Genomic DNA, 22,631 nt, shown 5'->3' on the forward strand with positions numbered 1-22,631 from the left:
CTGACATATTCTTCCTGCTGTAACCATGTTTCAGTAAGACACAATAAGTCAATGTGATGTTCACTTATCAAATCATTCACTAACAGAGATTTAGATGTGAGAGATCTGATATTTAATAGTCCACATTTGATTGTCCTATTACTTTCTACTATAAGAGGAGTCATCTTAATTTTAATTAGGTTCTTATGAATAACTCCTCTGGAGTTGATTCTTGATTTATATAATTTAGGTGGGCGGGGGGCAGACACAGTCTCTATGGGGTACTGGGAGCGTTGGGTGGGTAGCAGCTGCAAGGAGACAGCAGAGAGGCGTGTAAGACTGTGACCCTGTGTCCTGGACTCCTCTGGGTTGTCATAATTTAGGTTGTAAAACAAACGCGTCCAGATTTCTAGATTTGTTTTAGCGAAGTTACACACCGACTTAACATTAATCTTAGTGACCTCCGACTGGCGAAGTCAGGAGTCATTAGCGCCGAGCGGCGAGAATAATGTACGAAATCATTATACATGTATGTCGATTTTAGGTTAGGGGAAAAATGGTTTTGCTTATTATGGAACACTGAAGATTTATGACAGAATAGCTTGATGTCTTAAGTGTCAAATAATGGTTAAATGTCTTTTAACATCTATACTGAGCTTCCATAGGAATGCTCACCTGTTCTTTGGCGCATTTAGTTGTCTATATCAACTGTTAATACACTGGATACTATTCAAATGGAAAAATGTGCTTGGTCTAAGCATATTATGTTGAAAACATTTGAGACTTCAGATTTGACTCACACTCCCATTCTGTGATTTGTGAACATCTATGATAAGCACATGTGCAAATACAGCACAAAACTGAGATTCATCACACAATGTATGTACTGAGGTGTTTCACTCACCAAGGAAAAACAATTGGAGACCTAGTTTTGCAATTATGACTTCAATATCTCATAATTATGAGATCAGGTATTGCACTGTAGGCCTTACCTTAACATGATCTGCAGAAGTCATAATTAGCAGTAATTAGCAGTCATGGCCAAAAATATTAACACCTCTGCATTTTTGTCAGATAACACACCACTTCTCCCAGACAATTGTTGCAATCATAAATTCTTTGGTATTCACCTGTTTATTTATTTAGTTTGCATTGGAACAACACAAAAAAGCCAAATGTGATCCATTCCACACAGAACTCCAAAAATGGACTGGACAGAATTGACACCCTCAACTTAACATTTGGTAGCACACCCTCTGTACAAAATAACTGAAATCACTAACTTCCTGTAGCCATCAGTGAGTTTCTTCCTCCTGTCTATTGGAATTCTGGACCACTCTTCTCTTCCAGCTGCTCCAGGTCTCTCAGATTTGAAGGATTCCTTCTCCCAGCTGCTGCTCTGAGATCTCTCCACAGCTGCTCTGTGGGATTTAGATCTGGACTCATTGCTGGCCACTTCAGAACTCTCCAGCTCATTGAAACCATTTCCGGTGCTTTTTGAAGTCTGCTTTGGGTCATTGTCCTGCTGTAAGACCCATGACCTCTGACAGAGACCCAACTTTCTGACACTGGGCCCTACATTGTGCCTCAGAATTTGTTGGTAGTCTTTCAGATTTCATAATGCCAGACACACAGTCACGCCATCCAGTGCCTGAAGCAGCAAAGAGACTCCAAAACATCAGTGATCCTCCACCGTGTTTGACTGTAGGGACGAAAAGCCGTGGTCTTTTTTGTTGAAGGCCTGATTTTGTTTTCTGAAAACAGTAGAATGATGTGCTTGACCAAAAAGCTCTATTTTAGTCTCATCTGTCCACAGGACAGTCTCCCAGAAGGACTGTGGCTTCCTCGGGTAAGTTTTTGCAAACTCCAGTCTGGCTTTTTTATGTTTCTTTGTCAGCAGTGGGCCCCCTGGGTCTCCTACCATAGTGTGTTGTTCCAATGCAAACAAAAGAAATAAACATGAGAATACCAAAGAATATGTGATTGCAATAGTTTTCTGAGAGTAGTGCTGCATTATCTGACAGAAATGCAGGAGTGTTAATAGTTTTAGCCTTGACTGCAAGTCCTCCCTTTTTTTTCCCTTTGACGAATGCAATGCCATTCTGTGCATGATTTTTTCTGTTTGACATGCAAACATACACTACAGAAAACACACAGAAAAAATACAAACAAAAACTGAATGCAAGTGTGAAACACACATACAATACATGGGAAGCTAACAGACAGCTGTGAATGAACACAGCTGCACAATTTACAGAATTATCACTTTTTGTTTTGATTTCATTGAATCATTTTCCCACTCATTTCACTGAATGATTGTTTTTGCTTTAAAACAATTTTATAAGCTTTTTAGATATTAATAGCACAAACCAAAAGCATTAGATTTAATATATTGTTTCTTAGTGATGATTTTAGGCATGTTTTTTGCATTTCATGAGTCTGCTGCAACATACTGAGCTGATGTAATCCATGAGCATGTACATTTCTAGTCTCCTGTAAGATGCTTGCACTGATCAGACATAACATTATGACCACCTGCCTAATACAGTTTACATAGGAGTCAATGTGACAGTTGGTTGGCACTCGTGTCACTCCGTGGCTCACTGTGCATCTTCTGTGAATCCATTTGCTTCCACAGTTCTACTGTCAGGAAGAGCATGAATGTGTCTACAATTCAGTGAGAAACTTATGTAAAAGGAGTGAAAACTATTCATGAGGACGAGTTAGAGAGAATTGTTGAGACAAATCCAACAGCCTCACCACTCTAGGTGTGATATCACCACTACAGCCCCTGACTCTTTCTCTTCATAGAGACCAATGTACAGCATTTCTCATTTTTAACAAAGATTCAAATCCATTATAATACAAATGGAAGTTAAAAGTTTAATCTACAGTAGGTCAACCTCATCATCAGTGAGCCGTGGGCGTCCATGACCCCAGTCATCTCACCACCACAGTTTGGCCCTTGTCAAAGTCACTCAGATCCTTATGCATGACTGTTTTTCCTGCTTCCAACACATCAACTTTGAGGACTGAATGTTCACTTGTTGCCTAATATACCCCACATGCTGACATGTGCCACTGTAACAGATAGTCAGTGTTATTCACTTCACCTGTCAGCAGTCATAATGTTATGGTTGATGGGTGTAAGTCCCCAAACATCAGTTCACTGTTTGTGTTGAACTTAGGACTGTTCATACTTGTTTGTCAAACCATCAGAAATGCAATTCAACATGTGTATAAAGCTGTGAAGAGCTACCAAAATGTTTTGTTTTTGTTTAAACCCTGAATGTTGTATTTGGTGATTCAGTATCTCTGAATTTCAGGAGACATAAGGAACAGGTTCACTTTTTTAATTCAGACCTCAGTGAAATGGCTTCTTTCCTTATTTATATGTAGCTTGGTGTTATCAACAGCCACCCTACAGCAGCTTCACTGAATCTACACACAGTCTAATTGTTGATTATTTAGGCACTCAAGCACCATAATAAATCTGCTTTTAGAAAATGAGGCACTCACAGGCATTAGACAGCCTTTAAATGTTCTGCCATTAAAAAGGGCAAGGACTGTTCTTTCAATCACATTTTATTGCTTTGGCACCTGATCTTGTTTGCAGCAATTATGTAGTCAAGCATTAGTCAATAAAAACTGCTAAAGCATGATTTGTGACCCTGTTTATATCACCAGGACACAGATTCATTAGATTAAAGTTTCCAAAAGCATACTTAGCCTGTTGTTTAAATGCCCAATAAGATGCCCAGTAGACTGTTACAGCCCAAGGGATTAAGTTTGTCAGACTGAAAGCTATTACCAAGATTATGCCATCCATAATTACAAATGAAGGCATTATTAAAGTTGTATAAAGACAATATTTTACTCAAGTGAGATTACAAGAAAGAATCTGCTTAACCTTGATGTTTATATTTAAAACCTTTTTTTAATGATGGTGAAAATGTGCCAACAAACAGCAACTGCTTCTGAGCAAAAGTCATCTTGTAAAGACCGAGATATACTGGATATAACTGAATGTATTTGGTTTTATTTTGAATGTCCATATTCATTTCAGTTTGTTTTGGACAATGTGGTCTGAGTTTTTGTTTTGTTTGTTTGTTTTTTCTACATAAGGCAACAGTTACGGTGTTCTCACTGAAAACTACTCGTCCTTGCTGAAACTACAGCTGGAGTCACAATTTATTTGAATGCATCTTACACTGATTAAAACAATGAAGCTAAGGCAACATGCTTTGTATTATCAGATTATTTTTAATATACAGGTAAAATTAAGTCAGTTTGTAGTATCTTATTTATATATAAGTGATGGCTAATTGTTATTTGACTGTTAATTTAGTAGTCATGATTTTATTTAATTATACCTTTGAATCATTTCATTAGTCTGCTCATTTCATTTTGATTATCAAAGCACATCAGCATTACAACAAACTATTTAGTAGCACCTGATTGTTAATGATAATAAATTTGTCAATAAAATTTTGCAGAGATCATGCAAATTCTACAACTAAGCAGTTCTCATAATTTCCCAAAGTCCAGTCTGTGTTTGTCTCAACACCTTCTATTGTGCAGTGTGAAAGGTTATTTAAAAACTGATTAGTCAGACAATAATGCACAATCCATTGGTGTTGCTACTAAAATGCATATCTAGTCTGGTCCACTTGTGTTGAACAATTTTAAGAATCTGAAAGTAGTCTGGATTCACCCTGTCATCTCTGTGCAGCGGGAGCTATTTGACATGGAGCCATGGGAGAGACCACGGGAGGAGTTCAAACTACATAAGAGACTCGGAGAGGGACAGTTTGGAGAGGTGTGGGAGGCTCTGTGGATCACACAGAACAGGAAAGTGGCCATAAAGATGCTGAAACAAGGTATGAATGTACTGTGTTGAACATTTTTAAACCAGCATTGCTTACATCCAAGTCTGCCACCTTGCAGTCTTCTTTTGCTCTGGATTTTGTTGAATACATTTCTTGGCACATTACCAAAGTCTCTGGTAGGAATGAGTATTATGTCACCCAATGTTTGTGCACATGGATGAGAAACAAACAGGGAAGCCACTATTTGCTCAAGACCTGTTTTCCGGGGCTTTGTTTTACCTACTCTCACTTTTTGATCCTTTTGCTTTATGACCTTGTACTGTATATTTTATTGTTTTATGATTTTGAGTGTTTGTGAAGCACTTTGGTCTACCGGATGTTGTTTTAAAGGTGTTCTAGGAATACATTTTGATTTGATTGGACTCTTAGTAAAATTATTTCTCCATAGCCTTAAATTGGAACAGTGAAGAACACATGGTAGCTGTTAGAGTTGTGTTCTGACAAACAATAGCACTGTATCACAGTAGCACCCGGTGTGTTGCTACAGGTGCTGCTGAGAAAAATATGAACCAGGAAGTCCAGTTTTAAGGTTTATCACATGCTGTTACACTTAACAGCAGTTTATATTCCTATGTGTCAGTATTTTGCAACTCAGTTATCATGACAGAAACCATTTGGTTTTTTGGCCCAATACTTGTTAGATAAACAGATTTAGCACAGTGCAATATGATACATGATAAAAAGTCAATCTTGAATGGACAGAGAAACAGAAGGCAAGGCCACTTTCTTTAAATAGCACATTTCAATGTGCTTTACACAGGGAACAAAAAATGTTAACATTAAAACAATAAGCATTAAATAAGTGATAGACCTTGTCTATTTATTTCATTTTCACAGAGATAAAACAGGATCAGTGTAGAGCACTTCCAGGGCAGTAATAATATGTAAATAGTCCTGAATGCAACAGAGGAAACAAAAGTACAGCAGAGAAACCAGTCAGTCAAAGGCACAGGAAAACAGAGTTTTCAGTTGAGATTTGAAAGTGGCAGAGTTTGGCCACATTTAAGGTCATCAGGAAGTTGGTTCTATCTGTGTGCAGCATAGTAGCTAAAAGCAGCTTCACCCTGTTTGGTTCTGACCCGAGGTTCTACCAGCCAACTGCTTCCTAAGGATTTCGGAGCCCTGCTGGGTTTGGATTCTTCAAGGAGACCAGAAATGTACAGTATTTTGGGCCCATACCACTGAGTGATTTATAAACTAGCAGTAGCACTTTAAAGTCAATTCTGTAGGTAACTGGTAGTCAGTGTAAGGGTTTAGGAACAGGAGTGATGTGCTCAGTTCTCCTGGTTCTGATTTTGTTTCTGGCAGCAGTGTCTGAATGAGCTGAAGTTGTCTAACAGTTTTCTTTTGGGAAGACCAGACAAAAGACGGTCACAGTAGTCCAGCGTGGAAGATGAAGGCACGACTTAGTTTCTCTAAATCTTGTCTGGATATGAGACCTCTGAATCTTGCACTTTGTTTGATAAAAAGCTGATTTAGTTGTGGCCTTGATGTGACTGGTGAAGCTGAGTCAGTTATGATGCCAAGATTTCTAACTTGAGTTTTTGTCTCATATATAGCTCTGTACTCAACATTTAAAATGTGGAAATGAGGAACTGTTTAAGAAATTAAGTGTGGAGAACACAGGCATGGTTGTAAAGATGACTATAGATGTGTAAGGCCAGATAAATTACTTGAAAGAAACACTGGGCAGAAAATTGACTAAGATAATCAAATCACTGAAAATGGAGTGTAATTTATAATCTAATACATTCACCAAGAATTATGTTTCTCTTCCTTGTCCAGAGGACACAAAGCAGGACGAGTTTGTGAAAGAGGTTCAGGCCCTGAAGAGTCTACATCACCCAAAGCTGATCCAGCTGTTGGCCATGTGCTCCAGAGGAGAGCCGGTCTATATTGTGACAGAGCTCATGAGCAAAGGAAGCCTCAAGAACTACCTTGCCTGTGAGTACTGACACGCACAGATACATTTGCATGGGTAGCAAACGCACCTAAACCAGGGTCATGGTTAGAGTAAGGCAAGTCCTGAGGAGTCAGCTAAATGGAAAGAATAAAGTCCGGGCAATTAACACCTACGCCCTGCCGGTCATCAGGTACCCAGCTGGCATAATAAGCTGGTCAAAGGAGGAGATAGAGGCCACTGACATCAAGACAAGGAAGCTCCTTACAATGCACGGTGGGTTTCACCCTAAGTCCAGCATCCCGAGACTGTACACTAAGCGGAAAGAAGGAGGCTGAGGATTAATGAGTGTCAGAGCCACTATCCAGGATGAAGCAACAAAGATCCATGAATACATCAGGAAGATGGCCCCGAGTGATGACATGCTTAGTGAACACCTCAGACAGCAGAAACCAGTGGAACAAGGGAAGGAAGAGCAGGAACCCTCATGGAAGGGCAAACCCCTGCACGGTATGTACCACAGTCAAACAGAAGTGGCTGATATCAAAAAATCCTACCAGTGGCTGGACAAAGCTGGACTGAAAGACAACACAGAGGCACTAATCTGATAGATAGTGATAGATGTAGCAATCCGATAGCAACATCAGGAGGAAGGAACACAAGAAGTTCGAGAAATACCAAGGGCTGAAAAAAGAGCTAGAAAAGATGTGGAAGGTGAAGGCACAAGTGGTCCCTGTGGTAATAGGAACACTGGGGGCTGTGACCCCCAAACTGGGAGAGTGGCTCCAACAGATCCCAGGAACAACATCTGAGATCTCTGTCCAGAAGAGTGCAGTCCTAGGAACAGCTAAGATACTGTGCAGGACCCTGAAGCTCCCAGGCCTCTGGTAGAGGACCCGAGCTTGAAGGAAGGAATACAAGACCGCCCCTAAGTGGGGGGCGAGTGTGGAATTCATATATATATATTATGGCAAGCCGTTTGCCATAATATATATATATATATATATATGTATATGTATACACAGTGTGTACGGGTCTCTATAAGTACTTTACTCATGTTTTTTAATCTCTTTTCCTAATGCACATTCCCTTGCTTCTTGATATATACTGTATGTAAACATTGAGAGCTTCTGTACCAGAGTCAAATTCCTCATGTGTCCAACACACCTGGCCAGTAAAGGTGACTTTGATTCTGATTCTGATTTTCATCACCATAACAATGCTTACATTCATGTTACTTATAACCTCAAATCAGAAAAACCTGAGACGGTATGTAAAATCAAAATTAAATCTGAAAATAGTGATGTGTAAATCATTTGTATCCTGTATTACATTGCAAACAATCCAGCAGCACATTATTTGATGTGATACTTGATCAGTTTTATTCTTTGTTCAAACACTCACTTCATATCGTAGTGCCTGACACAGGTGTGCCAAAGTCATCCTGAGCCCATGTGGTTATATCGCTTATAGAAGATGACGATTCTTGATGCAGTGCCGTCTGAGGGACCAGAGAGCTCGGTCATCCAGCTTAGGCTTGTGCCTTTTACACGCTGAAATCCTTCCAGATTCCTTGAATCTTTTAATGATGTTCTGCACCGTAGAGGGAGACATGTCCAAATCCCTTCCTATATTTCTCTGAGGAACATAGTTTTTAAACATTTCAGTAATTTTCTCACACATACTGTATGTTGTCAAACTGGTGGTCCTCGGCGCATCCTTGCTCCGAAAGGGCTCGGCCTTTCCTGGATGCCCATTTGTACCAGATTATGATGCAGTCACCTGTGACATCACCTGTTTCAAATGGAATCATCATTTCATTGTTTTCCCTTATTACTGGCCCTGAAATGTAACCATCACAACTTTTGTTGGAATGTGTTACAGCATCAGAATTGACGCAAGTGTTTATTTTGAACAAACAATAATACTGATCACATCAGATAATGTGCTGCTGTATTGTCTTCAACGTAATAGATGATTTACGAGTCACTATTTTTTCTTTTTCTGATTTGGGGTTGTAGAAAATGATCCATTCAGCTCATTGTTCATGGAAAAATGAGCATTTAATGGTGTTTAATGAACTGTGATCTATTAATATACTCATGCACATCACTGGGTCCTCAGTTACATTGTTTTCCTGATATGACACCTGTTTGTTTATTTGCACAGCAGTAAGAGTCTTATGCAAGTCATTCACTCCTAAAACACAACGTGTTAAAAAGCAACAAAAAAAATCTGCTACCCATAACTGGGGCATTTTCTGGGAACCAGGGTTTATAAAAAACAAAACACTTAAGTACTTGTACTGAAGCACTCTACATGCCATTAGTCATGTTTGAGAAGGGGGCACGCCCAATATTGGACGACATTTAGCTCTTGTACTCAGAGTTTGAAGTCTCTTTCAACAAAAGTTTCTGCCATTTTGATGTAATGTAAATGAAGAACACAAAAACATCTACCTGCTGACCAAAATTTGCTGTTTGGCCTGAATGCATAGTTTAGTTTACTAAAGGCATTTTTACACTGGACGTGGTTGCCTCATACCGTGGTCAAGCACAATTGTCCCCCCCACCCCACTCCCTTGCTGGCCTGCACTCACACTGCACTTGAAACAATCTGGGCTGAAGCACACTTATGTCACCCCGATGTAGCTGAAGAGAAGCGCTCTGGCATAGCACAGTGTTGGTGTTCCATGCTAGGGCATGGTTAGTGATGCATACCGTGCCCAAGTCCAGCTGAACCATACGATGAGTCGTGCCCAGGCATGGCACAGAGTGATCCTACTATTTAAATGACCATTTAAATGGGGTCAAATGTGCTCGGACACAGTACAGGTTGCCTAGTGTGAGTACATCCTAATTCCTTGATCGTCTATTTCTTGATTTTTATCATGATTTTAGAGAGTAATTTTTTGTCAAAGATGTTTTGTATGGTTGCTTCTGTGAACACAACACTAAAGAGCAAAATAATGCCACTTTACAAATGCATTCATTCAGACTCCGAAGTCAAGTGATTTTTGGTAGGGAAATGAACACGTGGTTTGCTTGTAGTAACATCACAAGTTGACATGGCAGAAAAACTTGTTTTGCTCTGATGCAATAAAAGCTATTGACTGAGGCCAAGATCAACAGACATTTTAGTGAAGTTTCTATACATACAATTCACTAACTCAAAAAGGTGGTTTTAGTGTTATTTTGTTGTCTTGTATAAAAGTGTGTTTGTAAGTATGCTATGGTTTGGGATCTATATCATAGCTCAGGCATTGAAAGAAGACAAATCCATGCTGCTCACCTGCTTGACTGATCAACTTTGTGTTTGTGTGTGTGTTTTCAGCTGCTGAAGGTCATGTGCTGACATCAGCTCATCTGATCTACATGGGCAGTCAGATCGCAGAGGGCATGGCCTACCTGGAGGACCGAAGCATTGTCCACAGAGACCTGGCTGCCAGGAACATCCTAGTGGGAGATGATCTGGTCTGTAAAGTGGCTGACTTTGGACTGGCTCGAATTATTAAGGTAAGGCGGGAAGGCCTGTGTGTGTGTGTGTGTGTGTGTGTGTGTGTGCACGCGCCTGGCCTTAACCACATTATGGTACCAAAACCTGTTTGCATACTCACATTATGGGGACTCCTTTCTTTCTGGGGATGTAAATCATTTTAGGGTGATGACTTGGTTTAAGGTTAGGGCAAGTCTCCAGAAAATTAATGCAAGTACCCATGAGGAATAAAAAGAAACATGCATGTGTCTGTATGAAAAGATGAGAAAGACACTGGTTATAATGATTGTCTCATTTGTCAAGAGCCCTTTCTCTTTTCAGAATATGCTAATTGTTTTTCTGTGTTCTTTATACACATGTAATGTGTGCCTTGTTGTTTCTATGTAAAGTCATGTATATGTAATATATAAGACAGATGTCCTCCTGTCTGTACAATACAATGGAGCAACACTCAAATATAATTTACTTTGTGTGTGTGTGTGTGTGTGTGTGTGTGTGTGTGTGTATAATCATGAATATTTTGTTCATATAGAGCTTCCATGACACTGAAAGAGTTAATGAAAGCTAAGAAACAGACTTAAATGTTCTGTGGGTAATACTTTACCACATTCATTGTGAGACAATTGTTTACTGTAGATGAATCAGACTCTTAAGGCCATCTCTGCATTATCCAACTCTGCTCTACATACTTTTTCATTGGCCTTCAGCTCACCTATGGGGGGTGGGGGGGGTCTCTAAAAACTCACTGAAAAGTTTTAAAAACTTGTTAACTGTCATCCTAAGACACTCAAAAATAGCTAGGAGGAGACTGAATATTAGACTGTATGATAACATGTAAATATTGTGTTGGTAGCTCATTTCTGCTGTCACCTAATGGCCAAAAATCTGTTCATACAGGTTTACCAAATATAGTAGCTTCAGAAATTATGCTCATTTTCATGTTTATATTGTTATTTAAAGGTTCTACTAGAAGATGTTTACACCCTTGTACATTCATAAAGCTCATTAGTTTCCCCAGAGCACCAGTAGCGCCATATCCCATGTTCTCCTCTGTGCGAACACGCTCTGTTTCAGCTCCTGGTCCCCCTCCCGAAAAGCCCAGTCTGCTCTGATTGGTCAGCTTTCACAGTGCTGAACAGGAGCCGCGTACCAACTCCAAGCCTGTGTTTCCAGATTCCGGACAGCTCTGGTCTTCAGCATTAGCTCTACTAACCTCGTTAGCCACTGTTACCTGCATTTCTACCATAAATTTCACCATAATAACTGCTTCTAAATCAAAAACTAAACAACCACAGACATTCAAGTGGAAGCCTCTACTGACACAAATCTGCTACTGTCACACCACTCTTGTTGTCACACCTGGACAGTGTTGTCTAATAGAGAAACACCAGTAACATGTTTACATGATGTTTAGTGTTATTACAACAGTGCTAGATAAACAAGAAAAGTCACCACCATCCAACCCACTAGTCACAGGGAATCTGGCAAAAGGGGATAAATAAGAAGAAAAACTGTCTTTATAGGAATGGAATCTTGGATTTGAGAGTCATAAATAGTGCACTGTTACAGAAAAAATGTGTCACCATCACCATCTCTCTTCCCAGGACAGTGTGTATACAGCCAGTCGAAACACAAAGATCCCAGTGCGGTGGACGGCTCCTGAGGCAGCACTTCGCCAGCAGTTTTCTGTAAAATCAGATGTTTGGTCATTTGGGGTGCTGCTGTATGAGATGATGTCACGTGGCAAAATGCCTTATGAAGGTACTGAGCCTTTTTTATGAAATGCTACACTGCTCAAAAAAATGAATGGAACACAAAATCACACATTGGATCTGAATGAATTATTATTGTTGAAAACCTTTGAAAATCAGAGTGAAAAATCCAAATCACAGGCTCATCCAAGTTGCGTGAATTTCATCACAACAACTCAATGTGATTCAGAAGTGTGTATGGCCCCCATGTGCCTGTATGCACTCCCCACAATGTCTGGGCATGTTCCTGATGAGTCGGTGGATGGTGTCCTGGGGGTCTTCTCCCAGACCTGGATCAGGGCACCAGTGACCTCCTGGACAGTGTGTGGTGACACTTGGTGGTGTTGGCTGCACCAATACATGATGTCCCGTAGGTGCTCAGTTGGATTTAGGTCAGGGGAATATGAGGGTCAGTCAGTGGCATCAATGCCTTTGTTATCCAGGAACTGCCTACACACTCCGGCCACATGAGGCCAGGCATTGTCCTGCACCAGGATGAACCCAGGGCCCACTGCATCAGTGTAAGGTCTGACAATTGCTCTGATGATTTCATCCTGGTACCTCACAGCAGTCAGAGTACTGTTGGCTGTGACAGAGGTCTGTGCAGCCCTCCAAGGATATGCCTACTGGCCCACTACCAAACTGGGCATCCTCTGATGTTACAGGCAGCATGACATTTCTGATACTTGGGTCAGAAATATGAACACCAGTAGCTGCTGGAGGTCATTCTGCAGGGTTCTCACTGTGATACTGGTCCTGCTTCTGTGTTGTTGTCCTTCTATGGCCCTGTCCTGACATAACAGCTAGTCTCCTGGTATCTCCTCTATGCTCTTTAGACTGTGCTGGGAGACACAGCAATCCTTCTTGCAACTGCACATATGGATGTGCCACCTTGGAGTAAGTGGACTACCTGTGCAACCTGACTGGGCTGCAGGTACAGCCTCATGCTACCAGCAGTGACAAGGACACTAGCAAAACACAAAACCTGAGAAGAATCAGTCAGGAACGATAAGGAGAGAGCATTTGTCTGTGGCCACCACATGCAAAACCATTCCTTTTTGAGGGTTGTCTTGCTTTTGCCTCTCCATTGTACCTGTTGCCACTTTCATTTGCACCAAAGCAGGTGAAACTGATTCACAATCACTTGTGCTTCCTCAATGGACAGGTTGATATCCCTGACGTTTCACTAACTTGGTGTTATACCTTGATGACCAAGTGTTCCCTTAATTTTTTGAGCACTTTATATATTTATGGTGTGTTATTGAATATTTACTTAAGATTTTCAGTAGAAGCCAAAGGAGCTAAGAGCCACACACAGGGTAAGGGAATTCAGCTCTTAGTTATCTTAGTTGTGGATGCTGACTAATTGCACAGTGAAATCCCTTCAGTACTACTTATTTTGTGCCTGCAAAAGAAAAGTTTAAAGAACTTGGTAAATGTCATGTGTTTACATCCTCCCTTTAGGAAAAAACAATAACGAAGTGTTGGAGCTGCTGTCATCTGGGCATCGGCTAGCCTGTCCAACCCGCTGTCCTCCAAATATTTATCGCATCATGATGGACTGTTGGGCAGCTGAGCCGTCTAAAAGACCCTCCTTCCATGCTTTGCACAGCCAGCTGGACACAATATATACCAGGATATACTTTAAGACTATAGAGGTATAAGAAGAGATAAAAGGGAAGAGGCAAGGGTATAAACAACACAGGAGGAAGATCCTCTGCAACTGGTCATCCACAGCAGGATGGACTGCAAAAATGAAGAAGGAAGCAAAACAGGAATGAAAAATAAGGAATGTTCTTCTACCCCATAAAATCTATTACCACAGCAGGGCGTATGAATGAATGTCACTTTCGACTTTTTCCATTTAGGGGTCGCCACAGCGCATCGTCACACTGACGTTTTGCATGTTGACATTTGGCATGTGTTTTATGCCAGATTCCCTTCCTGACGCAACCCTGACTCAAACCCAGGCAGCAGCGGCGAGAGCGCTGCACCCTAACCACTAGTTTATCAGGGAACAGAACAGAATTACCACAGCAGGGCGTATGTATTTGAAAACACCAAGGTCTGAACAAACAGGCAGCATAAGGAGAAGAATGGACACATAGACGAAATGAAATGTTCAAGATATAGAGGGGATGAAGAAGATCCTTGCCAAATCTAATATGAAAAATGGGAAATAAGTATAAAAATGAGTAATTCTTCATTTTTTTGAGCTGAAAGAAACCTCGATGACATGAAACAGCCTGAGAAAGGTGTGTAAAACCACTCCTACCTAAAAGAAGCTTACGACTTAAACCTTCAGCACATTCTCAGAACCAACCGTTTTAATATTATATCCTTCTGTGTTTTATAAATAGTTTAAATTACTGTATTCTGTATGTGCCATATTTGTTTATGCACACTTGAAAATGTTATGAAATCACAGGACAAGACTGTAATCACCTGTCATTTAACTGCAAAGCAAGCACTAAAATTGAGGTTATGTGCAATAGTTAAATGCTTGCTGGGTTTTCAGCCATGTCAGTGGCCTGGTGCTAGAGATGCAGATAGCAGTTAGTTGTTGGTCCAACACTTTGTTCCGGAGTGCAATATGTTGACACAGATTGATCAAGCACAGACATTTGCATTCTCCAAAGGATGAATCTGACAACTTTCCCATGACTTTTTATGGAGCACCACCATCAAGTCAGAGTTTCTCTTTAGTTTACTCCAATACATATTAGTATTTGAGTGACAGTATCTTGTTATGAACTAATGACCTTCAGCTTCAGTTGTACTTTGAGGCTAAAGAAAATAGGTCAAAGGTACTGTATGTTTACACAGCCAGTACGGACAGGAAGAATGATTACAGTGACCAACAACTCTTTCATTGTTTATATAGCATGCAGGTACTTTTTAAAAATATACTTGAAAAAAATTCTAATTAGTTCTAAAGGAATAGTTTGACATTTTAGGATATACATTATTTGGCTCTCTTGCTCAGTGTTAGAAAAGAAGCTTGATACCACTCTCATGTCTCAAGCTTAGCTTAGACTGGAAGCAGTGGGAAATGATTTGCTTGGCTCAGCTGAAAGTTAAAAATGAATACATCCACCAACACCTGTAGAGCTCACTAAGTAATATGTTGTCTCTGGTGTGCTGAGCCTGAACTCAACCAGAAAGGTTAATGCAACAATTTTACAGGTACCTAATTGCTACTATTTTTGCTGATTAGGGGCTGTGCATTTACAACTGGCATCTCCATTGGTTACCTGGCAACCTTGTGGTTTTATATGTAGTGTACAGATTTGAGAGTGGAATCGGTTTTCTTATAATACTTTGTAAGGAGGGGAATAAGCATATTTCCCAAAATTTTGAACCATTGCTTTACTGGTAACGCTAACATGTTAGCAAGCATACATGCAAAACATAAGGAGTGTAGTGTGCACATCCAACGTGTGAGCACTGATCTTAAAGCACAGCAGAGGCAAACAAAGTACAGCTTAGACTGATAAAGCTGAACCAGTTCAAGGTCCTAAAATGGCCATTGTTCAGAGAAAAGGCCCTTTGTGACAGAATGACCTTTACCCCAGAACCACCCTCAGGACAAACTTTACATATTGATGTAAGAATCTAAGTCAAACTTTTCTCTGGATTGTTCATCTATCCAACATTTTTTTTTCTGTCCTCATGAGGCTCATGGCAAGGCTAGACACTGTTAGTGTTAACCCACAAGCATGATGTATTTTATTTAGTCTACCTTCTGTTACAGGAATTTAACAGGGTTTTGGAAACATTACATATCTAATGTATCTCTATCAGTTTCTCTAAACTAGTATGGGAACTGTTTTTTATCCTCCTGTGATACATTTTGGGGGCTGATCCAGTGCTTAAAAGCCAGTGGGTCATAGTGCCATGTATACAGGCCTTAGGTTATTATACAATAGCTCTTCTACAGGCCCACAGTGGCTATTTGCAACAAGAGTGCCTATGCTTACACTACAGACTCTATGCACAAACTAAGGTACAAAATATGGACTGGAAAGAGGTACAATACTGAAGGAAAATCAAGTAAATTAGCCATTCCCAAAAGACCTCCAGTTTGGGGGATGGGACTGTTGTTCTGTCTGCCCCACAAAATTGTACAACTTGGTTGCAATGCAATGCAATTTGATAACAATGCAATTTTGGTCTTTTATGCATGTCATTCACAGCAGAGAAAACCAAGTTCAGGAAACTTGAGCCATGATCACCAAATCACAAAACAGAGTTTTGTGCTTTAGGTTGTGTGCCATCAGGTAGCAAACGTGAATAGAGCAAAGAATAAAGTATTTTATGTATTGTTTTCAAATGAAATATGTGTACTTATTACAATGTCTATTGTCTTTGTCATGTGTTTACAAAGCACTCAATATATTTCCCTAAGTAGGAATGCAAAGAATGTGCACTGTGCTGCAGCTAAAAGTACCTCTTTGCCTATCTGGCAGTACTTTGGATTAAAAAACTAAGCAAAAAGCTAATGAAAGTTATGTATTATTTAACGTAACAGATGACCAGATCACTGATCTTCATAACCGGATCTTTGCATGTACACTGATGTGCTACATTTCCACCACTGATGTGAGATCGACTGAAGATGTGGAAGACATCTCACTCGGTGGGAGTTCTTTGAATGACAGAGAAACACTCAGTTCACTTTGATTATTCAGTGGTGTTATAGGGTGATGCCTCTTTACCTCATAAAAGATCTTCAGCTAACAGCAGGTAGTGTCTTGTCTGTTTGCCAATTGGCTGCAGCCACTTTTATTTTGTCCTGTCATTAATTTAAGTCATGGAGTGATCATTTGTCAGTGACAGCTGGTCTGACCCTGCTGGTTGTCATTTTAAGCAAAAACAGCAATGATCAGCAGGAGCTCCTACTGGTGCAGCCACGTAGAATTGCACTTCCCAGCAGAATAGCGTTCAGATTGCATGCAGCTGGCGAGTAGTTCCCAGCAGCCTTCCAGGAACCCCCCTTTTCCTGTTGCCTGATAAACCATATCTGGATTTCACATTAAAACGTCCATTAAAGAGCTATTCTTTGATTTGCACCATTAGATGTCACTTTGTTCTCAAAAACACATCCACACGCAAACCAGTGTGACTGCCTGAAGTAGCAGCTGTGTCTTTATTTAGGCCACGGTTCATACAATAGAATTGTCTGACTGTAATCCTTAGGTTACGCCAAATAAATAATTATTACCTGTTACACTTGGTTTCACATTTCTAGTCAAAGATCTATTAAACATGGTTGCCATGCTTAGGTTACGTTAAGAAATAATAGTAAAGTATGTTAGAATGAAGGAGATAAGGTGTTTGTGAACATTCATTAAAATCTGATATCACACAGCTGCTGTCATAACCCCACCGTTATATGAACTTTGTAAAACAATACTGTCAATACAGCTTTCTTAAAAGACAAGGGGCAGAATCAGAGTTTAACGGCTGTATAATGCTGCACTGTCTTACAAATTACTATTTTATAGCCTACTTGTTCAGTCTCTAAACTGCAAATACATATGGTATGTAAGGAACATACAGTAATCGACTGTTGGATTGTATTCCGATGCAATATAACTTTTGAATGAATGAAACATTGCATTCTTCCTACTGACACAGAAAAAACAAATGAGAAGTTGGTGAAAGTATAAAGCACAGTTCTGTTTCAAGTACTTCAAGTTCAGTTCCACTTTGAATTTTGCTCCCATGTCATTTTTCATTTTTGCTCTCCCTTAACCAAGAGTTGTGAGAGTTGATACAGCTTTAAATAATGCTGTAGTCATAAAACTGGATTTTGTGCTGGAAGATTTGATACTTTGGCAGAAAAAATACATTGGCTTAGAACATTTTACTGATAATGTATCCCAACAAAACAAAAAAACTAATGTAACAGTCAGATTAGGTGAAGGCTTATATCTGCATTTTCTGTTTTGGTCTCTCTAGGACACATCCTGGGGATTTCAGAATGGCAGCCTACTGGGTGTGGGTTTAATGTAGTGGCTTCACATCTCAATACATTCCAAAATGCAAAAAATGTCCCACATTAAGGCAATTCACCCTAGCTACACCCACCATAGTGTGTTGTTAATAAGGTTAAACCATAGGAGTGTTCACATTTTCAGCACAGTTTGGACAAATAACAACAATGGAGTCATGCACAGACAATTTAAGGGGCAGGTGTTCAAGCTAAGAAAAAAGCGCACCCCGTCACTGACAGTTATTTATTATAACGTACAGTAGCACATCGTCTATTTATGTGTATTTAGGTGCAAATACATTTCATGCAGATTTCTGTAAAAGTATTTGTTCACCTAGAGACCATGATCTTTAGTAGGCTATGCACTATTTGTAGAACTATGTGGTGACAGCCACTGCATTACAGAAGTAAGCCCCACCAGACTGTAACTGCCAGTGACTGAGCTACTTTTTCAGCAAAGCTGAACTGACTATTTGTCATTTGGCAATGCTCTAATAATGTTTAAGGTACTGCATGTACCGTGGCTGGATTTTGCTTGTCTGACCTAGGGATGCAGTATAAAGGTCAGCACACTTTTGTTTTAACCTTGTTGTTTTATGTGTTTGAATTTTTGTTACTTAATTTTGAATTTTGAATAACAATTAACTTGAATTGCTTGAACAAAACATTAGAGTATTGACAGAAGTTTTTAAACTGCAAACTGTTCCTTATTTTTTTTACTCCTTGCCATGAACTCATCACCATTTCACCTTTTCCCATTCAGATTTATTACCACATCAGACAGAGCAAGAGCCTTCTGGTTTTTTGTGTCTGTGTGTGCAAAGACTCTCACAAACATATCTATGTCTATTACTGACTACTGTCTTCTCATGAGGCCTGGGAATGCTTGCTTGTAGCCTGCTGTTAGCGGGGGGTGGGGCCATGCTTGTATTTGCGTTGGTGCAGGGGAGATCCGGTGGATACTCCAGATGAGAACCAGCAGACTGGAACTCTGCTCTTACTGCCATTTAAGTCGGGGGCAGTATCTGCTTTGTGAACTAAAACCTGATACATAATGAGCTGGTAGTGTAATCTAACAAACACACCAAACAAAGCATGCTACCATGTGCACGTGCACACATACACACTAAAGCTGCAATGCACAGATGTTACACAGATCAAGCAGATAAACCTGTGGAGGAACAAGAGCAGAAAAACTGAAGCACTGAAAATAAAAGAGATATCTGAAGATATCAAAACTAAAGTCTAAACTAGAAAGCAAAGCAAAAGTGGTCTAGATGTCGCCAGCGATGGCAGCTTTGGTTACTCGCACTCTCTTGTGTTTATTGTTTTTCTTTGTTTTCTCAGTCTTTTGCAACTCATCCCGGATTACTTTTACCAGAGAAGAACCGTTAAATATCGGACAACTTACACCGAACTACCTTTCTCCAATTAGCTCTGAGGCGCAGCTGCAAACTACAGGATCTGGAAGAAGCACCAGTGAGGCAAGCGTGAGGGTGCCTTAGTCAGGCTACGCCAGAGAGCCGGACTCCACTCACGTCTATCCACCTAATAAATCTCTGCTCCCTAGTCAACAAGATGGATGAAATTCTTCTTGTCGACAGGACTAACTCTCCTTCACGGAGACCTGAGCGACTTGATCGTGGACAGTGCGATACAAGTACCGGGCTTCCAGGTGTACAGAGCGAATAGCATAATGGAGCTGTCCGGAAAAATGAGAGGAGGTGGAATCTGCTTCTACATAAATGAAGGTTGGTGCTCAGATGGTAACACAGACTTAGAGACTCTTGTTATCAATTGCAAACCTTTTTATTCTCATTATGAATTTAACTCTTTCATTCTAATGGGAATGTAAATAAGACCACAGGCCCACGCTAGCACACTACAGCTCCTGGCAGAACCAATAACTAGCCTGGAGCTAGAACATCCCGACACTCCACTCATTGTTCTAGGGGACTTTAACAGAGCAAACCTCAACCATGAACTGCCCAAATACAGACAGCACGTCACCTGTCCCACCAGGGACAAAATCACACTGGACCACTGATACACAATAATAAAAGATGTCTATCACTCTGTCCCCCACGCAGCCCTTGGACTCTCTGATCACTGTATGGTCCATCTTATTCCAACCTACAGGCAGAAACTTAAAGCTGCGAAGCCTGTAATCAAAACAGTGAAGAGCTGGACTGCACAGATTGGAGTGTATTTGAGACTGCAGCTACAGACCTGGATGAACTCAATGACACCATGACATCTTATATCAGCTTTTGTGAGGATGTGTGCGTGCCCAACAAGTCCTTCTGCACATATAACAACAAGCCCTGATACATAATGAGCTGGTAGTGTAATCTAACAAACACACCAAACAAAGCATGCTACCATGTGCACGTGCACACATACACACAAGAAGCCCTGGTTCACAGCCAGATTCAAGCAGCTTTGTCATGCCAAAGAGGAGGCAGAAGTGGGGACAGGACTCTGTACAGCCAGGCCAGGAACACACTGACAAGGGAGATCAGAGCAACAAAGAGGAGCTACTCTGAAAATCTGAAAGCTCAGGTTTCAGCCAATGACCTCTCATCTGTGTGGAGAATCCTGAAAAGCATCACTGGCTATAGGAAACCATCCCCCCGCTGTGGAGGACCATCAACTAGCAGATGACCTGAATGTGTTCTACTGCAGGTTTGACAAACAACACTCCCCCCTCACCCTCCCCACCTCAGATCCAGCAGCTGCTCCCCCGACAATCACCATCCTTCCCTCCTTTGCAGCTGCCCAGAACAGTAGTCAAAACATGAGGAAAATCAATGTGTGATTGTCTGTTGATTATGTGGCGTGTAGCTAAAAACATTCTAACACGACCTCTAGTGACATGTCGTGACATTAAGCATAAGAAAATATTATGGCTATGGCTACAGTTATACACGTCATAATAATAATATTAAACATCCCGTCTTCTAACAGTCATCAACTTTCTATCTAGTTATCCTTGACCATAAGCAACCTGCAGCAACTCATGAGAATGCACAAGCATTTAACAGCCTGAGCTAGACATCCTGTCTACTCTAAACATGTCTAATACATCAAGTAGCTAACCAATATCTATCTGACTAAAAATACGGCAAACAGGTGTAATACCCCAGTTCTTTAATTGGACAGCTCTGAATAACGAAGGAGTCCATCTTTCTTCATTTAGTGCTGATTTATTTTAACCACAACTAAAAATTACAAACACAGTGGACAATGCAGTCAACATGGCACATGCAACACCTCGACTCCCCAGGGACCTATGCACGGGCCCTCTTTGTGGACTTCCGGACATCCTGGACATCCTCCACTCCAAACTGACCCAGCTCACTGTGCCTGCCCCCACCTGTCAGTTGATTACTAGCTTTCTGACAGACAGGAAGCAGCAGGTGAGGCTGGGAAACGCCACATCCAGCACCCGGACAATAAGCACAGGCGTCCCTCAAGGATGTGTGCTCTCCCCTCTGCTATTTTCACTCTACACCAGCGACTGCATCTCAAAGCACCCCTCTGTCAAACTCCTAAAGTTTGCTGATGACACAACGGTCATTGGTCTCATCTGAGACAATGATGAGCCTACAGATGGGAGGTTGAGCAGCTGGTCTTGTGGTGTAGCCGCAACAACCTGGAGCTGAACATGCTCAAAAAAATTGAAGATGACAGTGGACTTCAGGAAGTGCCCCCCCCACCTTACCCCCCTCACCATATTTGGCAGCACTGTATCAGCAGTAAAGTCCTACAAGTTCCTGGGCTCCACCATCTCCCAGGACCTGAAGTGGTCATCCAACATCAGCGCCATCACCAAGAAGGCACAACAGAAGATGTACTTCCTGTGCCAGCTTAGGAAGTTCAACCTGCCGCAGGAGCTGCTGATACAGTTCTACAGAGGAATCATCGAGTTCGTTCTCTGCACCTCAATCACTGTCTGGTTTGGCTCAGCAACCAAACAGGACAAGTACAGACTTCAGCGGACAGTCATGACTGCAGAAAAGGTCATTGGTGCAAGCCTGCCCTCCATGGAGGACCTGTACACCTCACGAGTCAAAAGGAGGAGAGAGAGGATCACTGCAGACCCCTCACACCCTGGACATAATCTGTTCGAACTCCCCCCCCTCTGGACGGCGTTACAGGTCACTGTATGCCATTGCGCCAAGACAACCGGGCACAAGTACAGTTTCTTCCCCCGGGCTCTCACTCTGATCAACACTTGACCCATGACAGTATGACAGTATGACTAGACAATAACTGTACTCCCTGATCAGCAGGCAGATGAATGCAAACTCAGAAATAGCTGTGATTGTGGCTGGAGACTTTAACCATGTGGAACATGTGGAAGCAGTGTTTCACAGATTCTACAGATTCATCAACTTTCCAACTAGGGACAATAATATTCTGGATCAAGTTTATTGCAACATCCCGGGAGCATACAAGGCCATAGCAGCTCCACACCTGGGCATGTCAGATCACATCTCTGTGGAGCTGATCTGCAGGACAAAACCAATCACCAAACCGGTTAAGGTGTGGATGGAGGAGGCTTCTTTAGCATTAAAGGACTGTTTTGAGCACACAGATCGGTGGTGGTGGTGGTG

The 22,631-nt window shown here is 41.1% G+C and overlaps 1 protein-coding gene across 3 annotated transcripts in view; it reads left to right on the top strand.

Annotated features, from left to right (window-relative positions):
• Positions 1-13,877, top strand: part of srms (src-related kinase lacking C-terminal regulatory tyrosine and N-terminal myristylation sites) — a 36,765-nt gene extending 22,888 nt beyond the window's left edge. For all 3 annotated transcript variants that reach the window (XM_020609020.1, XM_020609019.1, XM_020609018.1), the window contains exons 5-9: positions 4,712-4,859; positions 6,654-6,812; positions 10,102-10,283; positions 11,868-12,024; positions 13,479-13,877. In XM_020609020.1, coding sequence (XP_020464676.1) covers positions 4,712-4,859; positions 6,654-6,812; positions 10,102-10,283; positions 11,868-12,024; positions 13,479-13,678 — 846 coding nt within the window. In that variant the 3' untranslated portion in view covers positions 13,679-13,877. The remainder of the gene's footprint in view (positions 1-4,711; positions 4,860-6,653; positions 6,813-10,101; positions 10,284-11,867; positions 12,025-13,478) is intronic.
• The last annotated feature ends 8,754 nt before the right edge of the window (positions 13,878-22,631 follow it).

This window comes from Monopterus albus, unplaced genomic scaffold (assembly GCF_001952655.1).
Source record: "Monopterus albus unplaced genomic scaffold, M_albus_1.0 scaffold98.1, whole genome shotgun sequence".
NCBI lineage: Eukaryota > Metazoa > Chordata > Actinopteri > Synbranchiformes > Synbranchidae > Monopterus > Monopterus albus.